The sequence below is a fragment of the Papaver somniferum genome, chromosome 3, assembly GCF_003573695.1.
Source record: "Papaver somniferum cultivar HN1 chromosome 3, ASM357369v1, whole genome shotgun sequence".
Classification (NCBI taxonomy): domain Eukaryota; kingdom Viridiplantae; phylum Streptophyta; class Magnoliopsida; order Ranunculales; family Papaveraceae; genus Papaver; species Papaver somniferum.
In genome coordinates, this window is record NC_039360.1 from 68,040,568 (window position 1) to 68,059,065 (window position 18,498).

General features: G+C 40.8%; 2 protein-coding genes across 3 annotated transcripts; one reads left to right on the forward strand and one right to left on the reverse strand.

Annotated features, from left to right (window-relative positions):
* Positions 1–7,936: 7,936 nt before the first annotated feature.
* Positions 7,937–9,423, forward strand: LOC113356403 (leukocyte receptor cluster member 1 homolog). Its single transcript, XM_026599519.1, has 2 exons — positions 7,937–8,129; positions 8,537–9,423. The coding sequence occupies exon 2, from the start codon at positions 8,549–8,551 to the stop codon at positions 9,206–9,208; it is 660 nt and encodes a 219-aa protein (XP_026455304.1). The 5' UTR covers positions 7,937–8,129; positions 8,537–8,548; the 3' UTR covers positions 9,209–9,423.
* A 188-nt stretch (positions 9,424–9,611) lies between these two features.
* On the reverse strand, positions 9,612–14,734 carry LOC113356404 (RNA polymerase II transcriptional coactivator KIWI-like). Of its 2 annotated transcripts, XM_026599523.1 has the most exons (5): positions 14,452–14,734; positions 14,262–14,367; positions 11,101–11,123; positions 10,861–10,958; positions 9,612–10,771 (listed from the first exon to the last, which is right to left on the reverse strand). In XM_026599523.1, exons 1-4 carry the CDS (start codon positions 14,566–14,568, stop codon positions 10,899–10,901), a joined length of 306 nt encoding a protein of 101 aa, XP_026455308.1. In that variant the 5' UTR covers positions 14,569–14,734; the 3' UTR covers positions 9,612–10,771; positions 10,861–10,898. The 2 variants fall into 2 exon arrangements, with proteins under 2 accessions (XP_026455308.1, XP_026455307.1); XM_026599522.1 differs by having other exon boundaries at positions 9,612–10,958; positions 14,452–14,732.
* Positions 14,735–18,498: the final 3,764 nt, after the last annotated feature.

The window sequence follows — 18,498 nt, forward strand, 5'->3', positions numbered from 1 at the left end:
TTTTCAATCATGGGTATTTGTTGTTAATGGCTATAATGCTCCCGTCGTAGCAGTTGGAGATGTAAACATTCCCAAGGATATTGGTGTATACACCCCTGTCGAGATAAATGCTGCAAAGCAAAATTTCGACAGTTTGAATGCCATTATACATGCCATTACCCCAAATCTTCAGCAGCATGTGTCAAATTGCACGAGGTCTAAAGATGTGTGGGATATCTTAGAAACCGTATTCGAAGGTGTTGATGGTGGTTTTTCGAATAGGGATAAAATTGTAAAACCCTGTGTTTAATGCGCTGACGCCCTGCAAGGGTATAAATCCATTTAAGAAGTGATGAGTGCAAAAAACCTCTTCACTCATTGAGCAACTCAATATATATATATGAAATTCACTCAGAATGGTGCACGTAGTAGCAATCCCAAATATTCTGTGAATTCTATTTTCTGCCAGCATTATTAACTAATGCATGACTCGCCTGATATTTTTCCGTGCAATGTTCTTAGCCGAACTCTCAATACTGACATGACATGACGATCAATGCTCGCTCTCAGCAGAGTAGCATGAATCTCCCGAAGTGCTAGTATTGGGATCTGCACAAAAATACTCACACAGGCTACATCTCTCTGACAAAGAGATCAATGCGTTCACACACTTTTTTTAAAGTTAGCATGATCGAACACGTATTTACTCCTTAAAGAAAATCTAGACTGTTAATGTCGGTCTCAGAAACGATCACTGCCACACAATTTGGCCGTGCGATTTAACAAGCTTGGATTACTCCTAGCAGAACTAGGTAATCACCCTAATGACCACTGACGGGCCCACTAATGCCCTAGTTGATCGATCCCTATGAAGCTCGTTCACAAATGCTTCGAATATCGAGCCAAACATGGGCGTTCACGCTGCATAACATAACTCAAACGAATTGAGACCGGCAAAAACGGTCTCAAAACGCATCACTTCCGTCCAATTTAGCCGGCCTAGTTGGACGGCTTGGATCGCATTTCGAGCAATCAAAGAGATGCCGATGTGTTCACCATCGTCCCAAGCTCTCCCTTGGTTGATCTACTTGTCCCCAACGGGACCAAAGCATGTTAAAACGCCGTCCCCAAGGAGGGTGATCGCGCAACCTTTTAAACCCTAAATTGAATAAGCAGTGTTACACAACTTCCGCTAATCAATCATATCCATCCAACTTCGCCAGCCTAATTGGACGGCTTAGATCGTGTTTCAGATGATCAAGGAGATGCCAACACGTTCAACATCGAACCAACTCCACATGTGGTTGATCGACTTGCCCACATCAAGGTTAAAACGCACCAAAATGCCAGCCCAAAGAAGCGTGAACACGCTATTTCAAAAAAACCTAAAATTACTTTGCGGCAATACATTACTGCCGCAAATCGATCACGACCACTCATCTTTTCCGGTCAAATTGAGTGGCCTAGATCGAATCTTTGTGGGACCGAGGGGTGTAGGCATGCACGCCAGTGAGCCGTTTTCACGCATGCCCGGTCGGACCATTCAAAAATAGTGCCAATGCTTGGATTCGATCAAGCCAAAGAGGGATGCTTGCGCACCTCTAAAAAACCTTAAATCCATCAACGGAAGCAAACATGTGCCGTAAATCATATCGTCCGTCCAACTTTGCCAGCTTGGTCGGACGGCTTGGATTAAAAATTAGGCGATCAATGAAGCGCCTCAATGATCACTGTCCGCCACTCTGTCATAGGGAGTAATCAACCAGATGGTGGCCCGCCCATGCGGCTTCCAGACGATCACTCGAAGATGGTTGGACGTGCTACCATTTTAAGACGTTTAATCCGCGACTTATTCAATCAAGCTTTAAAACAACGATGCTTTATGCATATCGATTTTTTTGAGCTGGTTGCTTTAAAACGATGCACTACATGCATCGAACATACATGATATTTCATGAATATCAATTCCATAAATAACTCAGTTATTTAACCTAATAGCACCGTATGCTATTTCATGCGGCGGGTCCCACGACCTGACCCACTCATTCGAGACATCAAACATGTCACAAACTGAGGGATACTTACTGGGGTGTTGGTCTGGCGTTTTACAGTGTGCGGCGTGCAACGCGCCCATTACGAGAATGTGTCAGGAGGCATGGACGGTTAACGATGATGAGGGAAGTGGGAAAAGGCATGATCATGTGACAATCACCTACACGACCCCACTACTCCATCACTCAACTTCCTCCACTTCCTACGAGATGAGGATTTCGCTCAAATGACTTGTATAAATAGGTTCTTCAACCTATCTTCAAACAACACGAGAAACCAAGTTGTTGTTAACACCGTATCCAGAAACACCCAGAACTGATAGCTTACGTTATGCAAGCCAGTTCAATATTCTGATACAAGTCATAAACAACCAACACCTTCACAATCTCAACACCTTCTTCGCTTCCCTCCCTAAGATCAACCCCATCTCCTTCACTTTGTGACCGAAGCAAGTCTGGAACGGCCATTTCTTGGTTTAGGCCAGGATTATACAGATTGATCTCTCGAATCAAAAGCACCCCCGTGCAGTGCATTTGTTTAGGGTTTAGATTCGTTTCCCATCCACACACACCCAAATTTAGCAGAAACAGTTTTCACCCTCAAACAATTGGCGACCACAGTGGGAGATTGATCTCTCGGTTGCAAAATCAGTTTCTCAAGATTCATTCCAATCTTCTCAATGTCAAAAGGGTAGATCTTTGATTCAATTCAATCATTAAATTCAATTTAGGTTCAACAACCAATTTCAATTCCGGTGTTCCATTCACTAAGAAGGTTCACAAAAACGCTTTTTCAAGCAATGCTACTGGAAATACCTTGGATAGCTGAGCACCAGTAAATCTCCCAGATGAAAGGACCGGAAAGCCGCGTGGAGACACAAGACGCGACTACTACTTAGAAGAACGCAACGGCTTCTCTCGATATCCGGATAGAGCAATCACCTTTTCTGCAACACCACGAGTGTTTTATGGAGCAAGCCAGAAATGCCTCAAAGGGTCCACACCCAGAAAGACGAAGTGAAGATTCACGTAGTCGTTGTTTTAGTATGGAGATAGTCGAAAACAAATTCAACACCAGTGGAGTCCTGGGAAGACACCTGCAGAGGTCACAAAAGAAAAGGTGTATCTCTATTCCACCAGTGCTACCAATTTAAGGTCAGGAGTATCCGCCATCACTTCATCAACAAAACGTGTAGATCCATAATATGTTGTAATTCCGAGAATTCATGAATCCACAATAACAAAGGAGGCTTGACACATCTTCAAGTCATCATAAAGGGTTCGCCTATTATGTCAACACGGATAGGAGCGATCCCGGGACATCTTCAGGACTACTGGAGCCGACACCTCAAGAGAGCAGCCTCAAGAAGATAACAACGCCCGCGTCATCATGTCGAGAAAGAATCCGCAGTTTGGGCGAATCACTCTGTTAGGAAGAATGTTTCAGCGAAACAAAGAACATCCAAATGACCAAGAGATGACGGACCCGAGTTACTGCCAGTGTCGCAGATTCATTCATCGCTTTACCAGTGAATGATACGGCCTGAAGCATATTCTCCAAAGGAAGATTAACTCAGGAGAGTTACCGCCTTTCTTCGAAGATTAACGTGCGCAGTTTCATCGAAATGATCGAACCAACTACGGGTTTCTCGAGGCGTGCCATAACAACTTGGATTCGAAGCGATCACCCTTGGAGAATTCAAGTCTCGTTCAACCGAGATCTTGTGAACGGGTAAGTTTCGTTAAGCAATTTTACATTTTAAAAGCCTTCTGGGTACTTGACGCATGCGTCCCACATCGAGGAAGGGAGTCAATGATGCAGTTGTTCTTAGACACCACATTATCTCCCCTTTACATGTTTCCCTTTTTATGCAACATTTGCAATCTTTACGAGATACTTAGAATGATCGTATTCAAAACCAGAATGTCGGATTTCAGCCGATTCAAACATAATTCCTTTCAGAAAGTCATTCATAAAATCATCTCAAAAATAAACCAATTCAAAAATTCAATCACCTACTAGTTCAAAAACCAGAAAATCAAACTATGAAAGGAATTCCTTACATCACTCAAGACACCTAAAAGGGAAATATGAAAGAGAAAATGCGCAAATATTTAAGGGAAGTCTTTAAGCAACAACTCGTTCTTTTTGGAAAGATCGCCTTTCATTTTGCGGAGAACAACCTGCTTCAGCTTCAATTCAAAGTGGAACTCCCAGTTTGAAACCACCTCCTCAAAAACAGTACACCCAGTCACGCTGCTCATGACATGAATGGAGGATAAAGCTTCTTCGACACGTCGGACCAACAGGAAATACAACCTTCAGCGTTCTGTAAGCGGTTTCACTGAAGCAACAAGAGAAAAACCACCGAGATACAACATCTTGCGCGTCCAAAATCGCCCACCTCAACTCCAGTACCACATGCACGACTGCCACAACGATAAAAGAACGTCCAAGATATTCCATATCTGGATCGACGGCAACAACATCTATGAGGGACGCTTTCAGAATTTCGTCTCCCGTAGAAGAAGTAGTTGCATCACCAAAGGAGGTTGCGCCTGGGACTTAAGAGGTACACACAAACTCTCCATGTCAAGAGCTTCATCATATCCGCAGAACCTATTAGTTAAGTCATTCGCATGAGGGGACTTCCCTACTCCTCAAAGATACGATCCAAAGCTGATAAAGGCAAAGGAGCGTTGCTGGAGACTGCTTAGCACTACCCATCTCAAAGATGCTGAATTTGGAGAGACGCAAGCCCGCTGTCATTATGATTCCAAGATGCCCAAAGACATAGACGTATTAGAGGGAGCAGATCTATTGTTTAAAGACCAGCGATATGCCTGGATGTCTATGAAACGCAACGTAGACGCAAGACGACCTCAAGATCAGCAACTCGTACTATCCTCATCAACATTGGGTTCAGCTCCAACTCTCTCCTAAATTATTTCTTCAGATATCCAGCGTGACAACATCTATCAAGTTGAAAGCTCATATATGAAGACTGTCAAGTTCGTGCAAGGAGCTACCATGCCTCTCCCTTCCAGTCTCTTCTGATCATAGATGCTGCCAAGATCGTTGTTGCTCGCCAGAGCTTCACCTTAGCAACAACCACTACGGACAGAGGTAATCCGAACTTCTGCATATTTTACTTTCCCATGGAGAAGTAATAGAATCACCAGTACGGAGACGAGATGGTGATATCTTTATTATGGTAAACCCACCGACCATACAAGATAAAGCCATGTAACTCACGCTTGGGGACTGAGACTCAACATGAAATTCCTTCACCGCCAGTCAAGGATTTCTTCAACACAAGAGAGATGGTCAATCAAGAAGCATGTAATTTGCAAGGGAAAATCAAACTGAAGGATAAGCCTATTCAACGCATTCTCCAGAAGAAGCCGCTTCAACGCACGCTCCAGAAGCCACTTCAACACACGCTCCCACCTGAAGCTGTTTCAACGCTCTCTCCATAAGAAGGTGCTTCAATGCTCTCTCCAGAAGAAGCCGCTTCAACGCACACTCCCTCCTGAAGTTGTTTCAACGCTCTCTCCATAAGAAGGTGCCTCAATACACACTCTTTCATGAAGCCGCTTCAATGCTCTCTCCAGAAGAAGCCGCTTCAACACACGCTCCAGAAGCCGCTTCAACGCGCGCTCTCTCCTGAAGCCGCTTCAACGCTCCAGAAGCCGCTTCAACGCACGCTCCAGAAGCCGCTTCAACGAACGCTCCCTCCTGAAGCTGTCTCAATGCTCTCTCCATAAGAAGGTGCTTCAACGCTCTCTCCAGAAGAAGCCGCTTCAACGCACACTCCCTCCTGGAGCTGTTTCAACGCTCTCTCCATAAGAAGGTTCCTCACGCACGCTCTCTCCTGAAGCCGCTTCAACGCTCTCTCCAAAAGAAGCCAATTCAACGCGCGCTCTCTCCTGAAGCCGCTTCAACGCTCTCTCTAGAGGAAGCCGCTTCAACGCACGCTCTCTCCTGAAGACGCTTCAACGCTCTCACCAGAAGAAGCCGCTTCAACGCACGCTCTCTCCTGAATCCGCTTCAACGCTCTCTCCATAAGAAGCCACTTCAACGCACGCTCCAGAAGCCGCTTCAACACACGCTCTCTCTTGAAGCCGCTTCAACGCTCTCTCCAGAAGAAGACGCTTCAACGCTCTCTCTCGAAGCCGCATCAACACTCTTTCCCGAAGCCACTTCAGCGCTCTCTTCAAAGGCCGAAGCCGCTTCAACACCTTACCAGCAAATGCAACGGAAGTACGTATTTCAAGAGAAAATAATCTCGGGATAATTACACCTTGGGACTGCTTGGATGCCTTCACGTCCCTCAACCGGTTTATTTCTAATATCATCGTCATCACTGTTGAAGCTTTACCAGCCGCAGAAAATTCTCAACATGAAGACGTACATGTGCATGTGCATCAAAGACTCGAAAGTACAAATCGGAGATGTTTTCACGTGTCCAGCCACGCCATCGAATATGAAGTGTAACTGGGGACTGCTCATCGCATCTCATTCCATACAACCATCCAAGATTCATAGGATGGTTCAAAGGATATTGCTTAGAACAAAGTCCTTGAAGACTTGATAGTAGCACGTCGGCAACAGAACGCCTCTCAGCTCGTTTACTTCACTCAAAGACTCCGGAAGATTTTGTCGATACAAGCATTCCAAGCATTTCACCATCGCAATCAGAAGGGCAAGAATGAGCCTATAAGATAAAAGGTCAGAATGAACGCAATTCCATTCCAGTCAATATTCAGGAGCTTAAAGAAGATTTTCGTTGCGACTGAGCAGTCCGGACTCCAAGCAATTTAAGTCAAGGCCTCTCGCAATCGAGTGCAATGGAGTTTAGCAAATTTCGAAATCTACCTGGAGGTAATTGACGTATGATGGGAGGACGATCACTGCAATCCTTGATACTTCGTTAAGTGTATCTTGCTCAAAGACCCCGCCGGCCTCTATCCTGGTAACATTTGTCTACCTTGCCTCATAAGTTTTATATTTAACCGTCACCGTCCATTGCTTACCCCGCAACAATGTCACGGTTACGTGTTAAGTAGGGGACTTAATGTTGATGGTGGTTTTTCGAATAGGGCTAAAATTGTAAAACCCTGTATTTAATGCGCTGACGCCCTGCAAGGGTATAAAGCCATTTAAGAAGTGATGAGTGAAAAAAACCTCTTCACTCATTGAGCAACTCAATATATATATGAAATTCACTCAGAATGGTGTGCGTAGTATCAATCCCAAATATTATGTGAATTCTATTTTCTGCCAGCATTATTAACTAATGCACGACTCGCCTGATATTTTTCCGTGCAATGTTCTCAGTCGAACTCTCAATACTGACATGACATGACGATCAATGCTCACTCTCAGCAGAGTAGCATGAATCTCCCGAAGTTCTAGTATTGGGATCTGCACAAAAATACTCACACATGCTACATCTCTCTGACAAAGAGATCAATGCGTTCACACACTTTTTTTAAAGTTAGCATGATCGAACACGTACTTACTCCTTAAAGAAAATCTAGACTGTTAATGTCGGTCTCAGAAACGATCACGACCACACAATTTGGCCGCGCGATTTAACAAGCTTGGATTACTCCTAGCAGAACTAGATAATCACCCTAATGACCACTGACGGACTCACCAATGCCCTAGTTGATCGATCCCTATGAAGCTCGTTCACAAATACTTTGAACATCGACCCAAACATGGGCGTTCACGCTGCATAACATAACTCAAACGAATTGAGACCGGCAAAAATGGTCTCAAAACGCATCACGTCCGTCCAACTTAGCCGACCTAATTGGACGGCTTGGATCGCATTTCGAGCAATCAAATGCACTAAACCGAGGCGATTCGGAAAAGGTCAAGTCTCCTAACGGTTCGACAAATCGCTGGCCAACAAATAAATATAAAAACCTGGACGAATTCAATCTTGTTGTTTTGTTAATCAATCTCCCCACTTCCTACCCAGATCATTAATCTCTTCTCTGGAAAACCAACAACAAAGAATCATCAATCTCTTACAGGAAGATAAGAATACAGAACCAAGAAACTGAGGGCGATTTTAGGGTTTCAAGGTATGACCTAACTTCTAATCCTTCCTCCTTAAATTGTATCTTTGATTTAAGCAATTACTCTATTCTTTCTAAGTCATTTTCTCAGCATGAATTACCTAATCGTTCAGTATTTGAGAATCCAATTTAGTTCGTTGGTGAGAATCCAATTTAGTTCGTTGGTGTAATGAAGTTTTTACAACATAGGTTTATTTGCCCAATTACATGATTTAGGTCAATTCAACTAGATAGTCTTAAGAATTAACTTGGATGGATTATTATTGTAAAACTTAATTTTACGGATGTGTTATGGATTCCATTTTGTAGGATTTTGCATTAGTATACAGCCTTGACAGAATTTAACCTAAACCTGTTCTCAGTGTTGATTAAATATGGGGAGAATTTAACCTAAACCTATTCTCATTGAGCAGTGTTGATTAAATATGGGGGGTCATGGAGGTCTAAATATTCTCCCTCAGAAGAGTTGGAATGTATACAATTTTGATAATAGAGAGAAAGTGAAGAAAGATGAAGAAGAAGCAGCCAAAGAAGAGCAGCTGAAGCGAGAACAGTCTAGGAAACGAGATACTGAATTTCGTCTAGACAAATTAAGAGCTTCCAAGGGTTTACCTCCTAAGGTTGCTGCCACTGGTGAAGCAAGTGCGTCGACTGCGGTAGAGTCAAAGAAGTCAAATCACATCAATCTCTTTGAAGGCTTGAAGATATTTCCTTTGGGAGGTGCTAAAGAAGAAGTAGATGATCAGGGTAGGAAGATGAAGAAAAGATTAAAGAAGGAGGAAGTACCCAAAGTTTTGTTGCCAGAGGATGAAGTATACAGGTTTGGTTGTGGTATTGCTGGTAAAGGTGTAAAGGCACCATGGTACGTCTCTAAACCGTCCAGTGATGTTCCTGTTAGAGATTCTAGTCCCTCGGTATCAGGGAAACGGGAGGGAAGTAAAAACTCCGGAAAAAAGACTTTGGAGGAATTGAGGGAAGAACGACTGCAGAGGGAGAAAAAAGAGAAGGAGAGGGAGCGTGCTTTGATGTTAGAGAAGAACAGGCAAAGAAACGGAGCTGCAACGGGAGTGCGATTTTCAAGGTAAAACTAGTTCATTAATGTCTGAATGACACATTGTGCGGCAAAACTCTTCTTCTTTATTGCAATACACGATGTACATTTTTGTAAACCGGAGGAGTTCTGCTGTGGCTTTTGCTTGTATTAGAACTGCTGTTGTCTTATTGAGCCAGTATTACAATTAGCTGCTTATTCTGAGAGTTCAGAAATCTGGAAGCCGTGTGACTTGATATTTGTCTTCAACCACAGAGTTTGCAAGTTGCCAATCATATAGGGCCATATGTTGTTTTTGGGTTACGGAAGCTCATTCAACATCTTCCATATTTTGTTGTGTTGACCAAACCAATAGGTTTGCATGTTTTGGTTGCAGTCAGTAATTTGTTAGAGAACATAACTGACATGGTTATGTAAAGTGTTCACACGGAAGAATGTATACAAAATTTTGAAAAATGACTGAGCAAAATTGTTTCCAGAATCAAGATTTCCTGTAAAATCCTGACTACATGGTTAATAGTTTCTTAGTCTCTCTGTCTCTCTTTTCCCTAGTTCCATTGGTTTCATCCCTCTACTCTTTACATGAATATCAACACCACCATTAGTGTCTGTGAAACCCGAGAGTAGGAGGAACGTTCAGATGTCACTGGAGACTAGTGTCAAATGAAAGATTGATTTCTAACTGTAGATTACATGATTTATAAGCTCTTTAGATTTTTCTGCCTCCAAACAGTCCTGGTACGTTCTTCCCAAATTGTCCAACGCACAACGAAAGGCTCATCCACTCCAAATTTTGTTATTCTTAACTTGTTCTGACGCCGGACTAGGAAATTCTACAGCAGGGAATTCGTAAACACCCATTTAATCTTAAAAGTCTTCATGTAGGAATTCCAGATCAGCCAACAAAACCCAGGATGAATGCTTGACGGAATTCGCAGTCAACAGACTCAACACTGCTAACATTGAGATTATTTCCTCTGGCTTGTAACATTTCCTTCTCATAATGAGTTGACCTTTGGAGAAATATCCTTTGGCCAATATAGTTTTATCTCAGCTCAAGTCAGGTTGAAGCACAATAGTCATAGAGAAGCAAGTTGCAGCCATGACGCCGTTGAGATAAGGGATACGTCAGGTTTATTACTAGCTGCTGGGCGAGGATCATCTACAAATGCATAATTGGTCTTCGACTACAGCTCCATGTCAAAAGCCCTACCAAGTGTAACTTGTTCTCTGTTGAACTTTGCGCTGCTCCATCTTTGCCTTCAACAGTAAGTATATTGTCCATGACAAGGCAAAAACATATATGGCCACAAAGGGAGTTGTCAAACAAAATAGACAATGGATAACTTTCAAACTGAAAAAAGAGTACTACAACTGTTATCATCTAACACAACTAAAAAAAGTAAAATAGTCTGGGTGTGAAACAACTAAACAAAAGGAAAATAGACTGGGTTGGTCCTTTCCTAAGTTTTAGTTAGTGAAACCCCTGCAGCAGGACTAAATAACTACTAATAGCAATTGTTTTATCTTGTTTTCCGACCAGCATCATTTACAAAGTTACAAAATGGAAATGACGTTAAGCTGCTGCTGCTACTCCCTGTGAACCCAAAATAAACAGAGATGAGTCGTACATTTATCACTTGTCAACGAGAGAAAAAAATATTTTGTGACGGGAGGAAATATAACTTGCAGAAAAGCAAAAAAACAATGCACTGCTGCAGCCACTATGAATTCCCTGCCACTCCCTTGTCAATTTCTTCCACGTGATCCCGGAGTATGCTCCACTTCAGTTGGCGAAAAAAAAGAAATTGAGATTCATAGGTATGAGAGAATACAAATTGAAAGTACCATGAAGAAAATGCAGTTTATTTCGTACTAATAATTATTTTAACCATATTAAGAGAAATTACAGAGGAGAACAAGTACCTGATCCATGGATAGGGAGATACCTGAAAGACAGGTAAAAGCAAATATCAATCAGCCGTGATCATTTGCAACTAGTTCAAAACAAGGCAACCAATAACACTACTCCTGTAGCAGTAAGTAGTAATAGAGTAATGCTGGCTTATAATATTATAATGCTATTTGTGGGTTCCAAAATTGGCACGATCAGCAAACAGCCTGATTCATTTGCTAATTTATTTTTGAACGAAGAGCACAGGCACTGTATATATATATATATATTTAATCTTCTTCAGAATTTTCCTTTCAGGTGGTAAAGAGACATAAAATGCACCCTCCAATTTTATAGACTTAACTGAAAGTCCCAAACTATGGTCCACTTTTCTTAATGTACAGTCATTTAATGTACAGGATTAAGAAACACTTAACTTTCTTTGGTTCTAATTTTTTCAATTAATAAATTAGTGAAACCCACTCTGTATAATTTCCCAATTCCCTAACTAAAACTGAACAGTAATATCACATAAAACAGACAGTACTGCTCACGGCCGTAGCGAAGCCTGTACAAGAAGGACATCCATCAGTTTAAATGCTCCAGCAAGAGAAGATGGTTATGTATACATGGCTCAAGGACTCCATGTAGTTCAGAATATGATATGGGCAAATTAGGGTATTGGGTAACAATGTCTCTTGCTGGCGCATCAAGTCAATCAACGGTCTTACCTTCTTGTTCAAGTTGATCAAGTTTGTTATAGTCGTGATCCATGGTGTATCTCTTTTATGTAAATTGTCGATATAAAGAATGTCAAGGAATGGATAGTAGGTGCTAGTTATACACTACTTAACTTATTTCTTTTCCAATAAAGAAAGTGGATTATAATTTGAGCCTTTCAAAATAAGAAGTCCAGACTCTTGAAAAGGGACTGATGGAGTATGTTTTGTTCCAATGTGTACACTTAAATTATGTCTTTCTATGCGACATAAAATGAACAATTGTTACGAAACCTAACAACAATAAGAGGATCAAGACATATCAGACCTAGCAACTCAGCGAGGACACTGGTTTACTGTCTAAAGAACATTAAATGAAGTGTGCAACTGTTTTGTGCACTGATGTAGATTGTAAGTAAAAACAAAACATTTCGGCCATGCTTCCAAATTGACAACATAAAAAAAAAAATTCACTAACTGTTTGAGAGTGAATAAATAAATAAAGGACACTGCAGAACTCAAACGCAAAATATTTCGCATATCAGAAATCAAACATAGGTTACACATCAGAACATGCTGTGTAATATTATATGAAATGAAATATGACAGACACCTAATATGATATGAAATGAAATATGATGGAAATACACTTAGGTGTACTAGTAATCATATAATCTTGGATAAAAGAACGCACATTGGACAGTTCTATCATAATAACATTTGAAAAGGTACTGCAACAAAATCAAACTATATAAGAACCGACTCATGTAACATGTGATACACACAAAAACAGTAATGTTAGCATACTCTTTTAACTTGCTTATAATCGACAAGATGCATACAATTATCGCAATTTTCATCAATTGTTATGTTTTCCTATGCAATAACTTAGTTATGTTTTTCTATGCAATATAAATTGAACAATTGTTACGAAACCTAACATCACTAAAGGATCATTGGATCAAGACACGTCAGACCTAGCAACTCAGTGAGTACTCTAGATTATTGGCTAAGAATACTAAATGAAACTGATCTGTGCACTGAAGTAGCTTGTATGTAAAAAACAAAAACATTTCGGCCATACTTCCAAATTGAAAAAATATAAAAAATCATTTCACCAACTGTTTGGGAGTGAGAAAAATAGGAAAATAAATACTGCAAGACACTGCGAAATTCAGAGCTCCACCTGAAACTCATAATATTTCGCATATCAGAAATCACACGTAGGTTACACATGACAACAGGCTGAGTACATAACTACACTACTAGAAACCATATAATCTCAGATAACAAGATGCACACTGGATAGTTCCATCATAATAACATTAGAAAAGGTAATGCCACAAAATCTACCTATAACTAGGTAGCCCATAGCATGACAGTGCTGACAGCACCTAAAAGCTAGCAGGGATAAAGGCATAAAGCAACACTAAAGCGTACCTCCCTCCCTTCAAATCACCTACTGATTCTCAATACCATAAGAAGATAAAATTAAGGTCCAGATTGGTCGGTAAGCCTAACAATTGGGACTTCCTAGATGGTATTTGGGAGCATTTTTCTTGATGATTTTCTTTTCCTTATTGTGCTATAATTTTCTTTTCTTATCTAAACCTTCAGTTTGGCTGGTATAATTTAGCCTCAGATTTGCGCTATATGATATCTCATACAAAGGCAAGAACTGACTCATGTAACATGTGATACACACAAAAACAGTAATGTTAACATACTCTTTAACATGCTTATAATAGATAAGACACGTACAATTTTCACTTCGCTACTTTCTGGTTACATGATTGTTAGAGAAGTAAGAACCCTATAAGTTTGCCACACAACGAGAATCATGTAGTCCAGCATCTTTCACAATGGATCTTGACATCATTACGAGTCAATTCCCAGCAAAGGAAAATAAAATCGGTTAAATGATGGATGTTCACATCATTACAGGGACTTTCTTGTGTTTTGTACTGGTGCAACCTTGCAACCTCATGGATATACAATTAGGATGTTGTTACTTCCTCCTACACATAACTTCCTTCAACAATCCTTGTACTTACAAAAAGTGGCTTTTGTTCCCATGATAACACATAGCAGATCTAAAGACTGGTTAAATCCTACTAGAGATTTTATTGAACAAATTAAATTTCTCTAGCAATCATTATGCATTACTAACATTTTGTAACATATATCACTTGCTATTCTGGATTGTCTGATGTCCACCCATCCATACACACACATGTAAACATAAAACAGAATATCTGCTTCATGCGACAAAGTATCCAAACTCTATAAAATTTATGAAAAGAGTATGTTGTTTCTTAATCACACGGATAAAACCCAATTAGATACTGCTTTCATACCAACAAATCAAGCACTATAACAACTCAAATCCAGACGTTATAGAGTACTAAAAGAGGCAAAGAAATACGCAAAATCCATATCAACAATGGGCGAGTGGCGAGGAAAGTAGCAGTTACCTTTTTTGCCGGGAAATTCCTGACCATCTTTGACATAGAACTCCCGAATCTCCACCACAACTTTCCCCTGCCAGTTCCTCACAGAAACCCTCCTATTTTTTGAAATCTTCTCAAAACCAAATTCCAAACAAATTAATTAGTACACACAAAATTGTAAGAGAGTTAGTAACCGAGAGAGAGAGAGATAGACCTCACACACGACGATACTGTCAGAATCATCAGCGGCTTTCTTAGGGTTTTTTCTGGCTTTGACGTCTCCGTCGTCGATAAAATCACCCTCATCCTTTCTCTTCCTGTTTCTCCACATCTTCTTTGTGTTGGTTGGTTGATTTTGTGTTTGAGTTTCTGAGATGATGATCGATGATGATAATCGATCTTTCTCTGCTTCCCTATCACTCTACACTCTCTCTCTAGAGTCACTGCTTAGTCTTATTTCCGTCTGTCTATTTTCCTTCTCCTCTTAATTTTTAGGATGTCGTCCCCTTTCTCGAAATTTCTCGCGGTTTTATTTTGGTACGTTCGATTGTTTTTTTTTTCCTCGAAGCATAATACGTTCGATTTAGGGTTTCTTGTTTATGGCGTGTTTGGATATCAGAAGCAGAAGTGTTTCAGAAGCAAATCGTTCTGAAAAATTATTGTCAAACTGACTTTTAACTTCTTGAAGTCGAAAAACAACTTTTGAGTGTACATCCAAACAACTTATTAGTCTAAGAAGGGGAAAACAATTACTACCTCCGTCCCTAATTAGATGACTTAGCTAAAATTTACTAGTAAACTTAGAAATGATTTATCTCTCAAACTATACAACAGATTTTCGTAAACTTTGTATCGGAAAACATTTTAAAACACCTATCTAATGAATATAAATATGGCTATCAAATTTTATATATTTCTTATAATAATATTAATCTATCACTCCACTTATTTATGGTATAGGTCATCTAATTAGGGACGGAGGGAGTATTATGGATGGGACTGCCCATGATTCGGTTTTTAACTCGGACCAAAATTGGTTTGAACCGACAAAAAGACTGGAAATTTAGAAAACCGAATAACCGGTGATAGTGGCAGTATTTGACAGCGTTCTTCTCCATTTTGTTGATGTCTACTATCATCGGTGGTAGTTCGATTTCCTTTTTCGCTATCCACTGCTCCAGTAGTTCGACAACGTGTTCCCGGATGCATTGTAAAGGAGGTGTCTGGATGAAATCTTGTTAGGGCCCTCTGGTGGTTTCTGCTAGAGGATTGAAATGCGGACGAGCCCCACCCGTCTTGATTGTTATTTGCACGTGTGTTACGCGGAGTCGTCGATGTTGTGTTAACCGTATAACGCCAAGCATGGTCCGTGTTTGAATCGTCAACGCAGTCAGCGATCCTTGTGGCTTCCTCCAACTCGACAAAGGTTTGGAATCTGAAATTAACTATACTTCTCCTGAAAGCGGGTGTCGTTCCGCGTATGCAGATCTGTACCAGCGCTCCCTCCTTGATATCCTCATGGAAATCCAATGCAAGATGACGGAACCAAGTGATTATTCTACTATTTCTTCCCCTATCCGCTGGTTGCATCTACTCAGATCTATTGATGTAATCTTTCTCTTGGCTGAATCTATGCTTCCTGATTTCAGGTTATCGTACCAGGTGAATGATGTATCCGTGAGTGACTTTGGGAACTCTTTTAAACATAACCTTCTGTCGGAGGCACAATCATTCATAGTCGACAAGAATCGGCTGAGTGTTCACACGCGTTCCCTTGCCCGTTATATACTTTCAATTTTGGCGATGTGTAATCCTACGGGTATTGATACTCGGCTACTTCAGAGGAATATGGGTTGTTCATAAAATCATAACTATCATGTTTCGCCACGCGGTAGTTTTTCCTTAAGTACTTCTCTTTAGCTTCTTGCAATATTGTTGTGGGTACATTCTCCCTACTCCTATCGTTTTTTGTCGCTTCTCTGATAGTGTCTTGCTCTGCTCCTGGCACATATTCCATTAATTTTCTCATATCCTGTTTTCTTTGGATGTGGCCTTCCAACTCTTTATGCATGTCCCGTGGAGTTAGTGGTGTTGAGTGTGTGTCGTCGGTCACCCGTTGTTTTTTCTTTACCTGCATGACTTTTGTCTTTTCTACTTGTGGTTTTTGTATAATCGAATTTGTGACTGCGCCTCATGTCAGTATTTCCTCCTCACTATCTTCGTCTCGTCTTCTATTATCACTTCGTCAAGATTAACTGGGCGGTCGGTTAGCTGATTCCCTGACGCGCCTATGCTGGTATTCGTTGGGTGTGTCATGATGGACGAAAGACGAACCTCTGTGTGTGGTCGCCAAATGTTGAGAGGTAAAGATGATATGGGTCCTACACGTCCTGGTCACAACAATGATTACACATTTTCCTGGAATAGAGAACTTGCTTTCCATTGTTTCTCGAGCTTTTAACCAATTTTAACCTTTACGATTTGACGAGTTTTCTTCACAACTGGAGAAGCAGAAGGTGACTCGTTCTTATCGACCTTCACAAACACAATCACCCATGTCATCTGATGACCCGAGGCAAGGATATAAGTTAAAACGAGAAACTAGAAAAATAACGAGTCACCAAAATAAAATTACCTGGAGTGGTATCTCTGGCCAATTGAAGATCCACGAAGCGAACCGAGACAGATGCTGGTGCTTTTTAAAAGGACCCTTGAACGGAATATCTTCAGCATGTCTTCCCAAACCCAAGGACCCTCTAAAATCAGTGGGAACTTGATAGACGCATTTATGTGTCTAATATATCTCAATTGTATATAGTGTTAGCACCCATTTTTGTACTTATTTGGTTATTTTATATATTTGTAGGTGTTTTCAGAAGAATAAGGATTTGCGGCGAAATTGGCTGAAAATGCGGCGTTTGAACCTCCATTGATAGAGTGCCGGAAGCGCCCCAGAAGTGTACCGGAAGTACCCCAGAAATACCCCGGAGGAACCCCGAAAAAAGTGCGGAAAATGCCCAGAGGAAACTTGCTATATGGACCCTTGATTTTGGATAAGGGGTAACCTAATTACTAAGGGGTGACCCATTTCCAAGCAGCTGCTAAAGGGACACCAGGTCTGGTTAAGGGGACACCACATTCAAAGTTCAAATAATGGAATTTGGCGGGAAAACTAATTTCACGTCTGATAATTCTCTGTTGGATTTCTGGGAAGTTTTGAGGGAGATTAAATCCCTGAAATCAATTGGGCTAGGCCTGTTAAGAATAAACAGATCGTATGCAAGTGATTTTATCGATCAACTTGGGCTGGAATGGCTGGGAGAAGCGATCAAAGTCCAAACAGAATACGTGTTCTCTGTGAAGTTTTCAAATATATTTTTAGAGATTCTGGGAGAGTTTTACGTTGAAGTAAAGTGTATCTAGTCTTGTTTAAGGATTAGGAGAAGTTTGGAGCGTAAGAAATTGCCAGAAGACGCGTACAAAGCAACAGAAAAGAGATTTCTCTCTCAACTGCACGTGAAGAAAAAAGGGAGATAAACTCGGATTTAATCGAGTTATTTGGACCCTATTGGTATATAAAGGCTGGTGGGAAGTGAGAGAAAGTTTTATCAAGAGTGAGGGGTCGATTGGGAGGCCAGCAGAGAGGCGCAGGAGGAGTTGCAGGAATTGTACCTGCTGCTGCTGCTGCCATTAACAAAGCTCGAAGAACACGAAGAACACACCAGCATAGACAGTCGTTTATCAACAGTGTCAACGACTAGCATCCGAGGGTCTTAAAATAACAGCGTCAACAACAGCCGTGAGGTATCGTTTTTACAGCAGTGGTATTCTATCGTTCTTCTCTGGACGCTTAAAGAGGGTCGTAGTTTCACTGTATTATATTTTTCACTCTTTTAATCATATTTTGAGCATCAAGTATGTATTTTAAGAACATGATTATTATGAGTAGCTAAACCCCAATACTGGGATGATGGAGGAAGCTGTTTTTCAGCCATGTGGTTATTTAAATAATTCTTAATTCACTTTTTGCACCGATTTTAATTGATTTATGATTTCAATTAATTACTTGTGATTTTGTTTGATGGAACATGCTTAGTCCTAGGGATTCTTGATGTTCCATGCTTATCATATACAAGTAATATTTTATGGAATCTAATTTGGCAAAGATAGAGTTAATACTTGTTTTATTTTGAGCTATAATCGCCTAGAATTATTTTCTGAGCCACTTGAATATGAAACACATTGGAATCCTGAGTCCTGG

Bases quoted from the DNA above. Each gene is read 5' to 3' on its own strand.
- LOC113356403 (XM_026599519.1), top strand. From the start codon at position 8,549: ATGGGGGGTCATGGAGGTCTAAATATTCTCCCTCAGAAGAGTTGGAAT.
- LOC113356404 (XM_026599523.1), bottom strand. From the start codon at position 14,568: ATGTGGAGAAACAGGAAGAGAAAGGATGAGGGTGATTTTATCGACGAC. The intron at 14,368-14,451 runs GTCTATCTCTCT...GGTTTTGAGAAG, and splicing joins ACAGTATCGTCGTGTGTGAG to ATTTCAAAAAATAGGAGGGT. The intron at 11,124-14,261 runs GTAACTGCTACT...CCTGTCTTTCAG, and splicing joins GGAATTTCCCGGCAAAAAAG to GTATCTCCCTATCCATGGAT.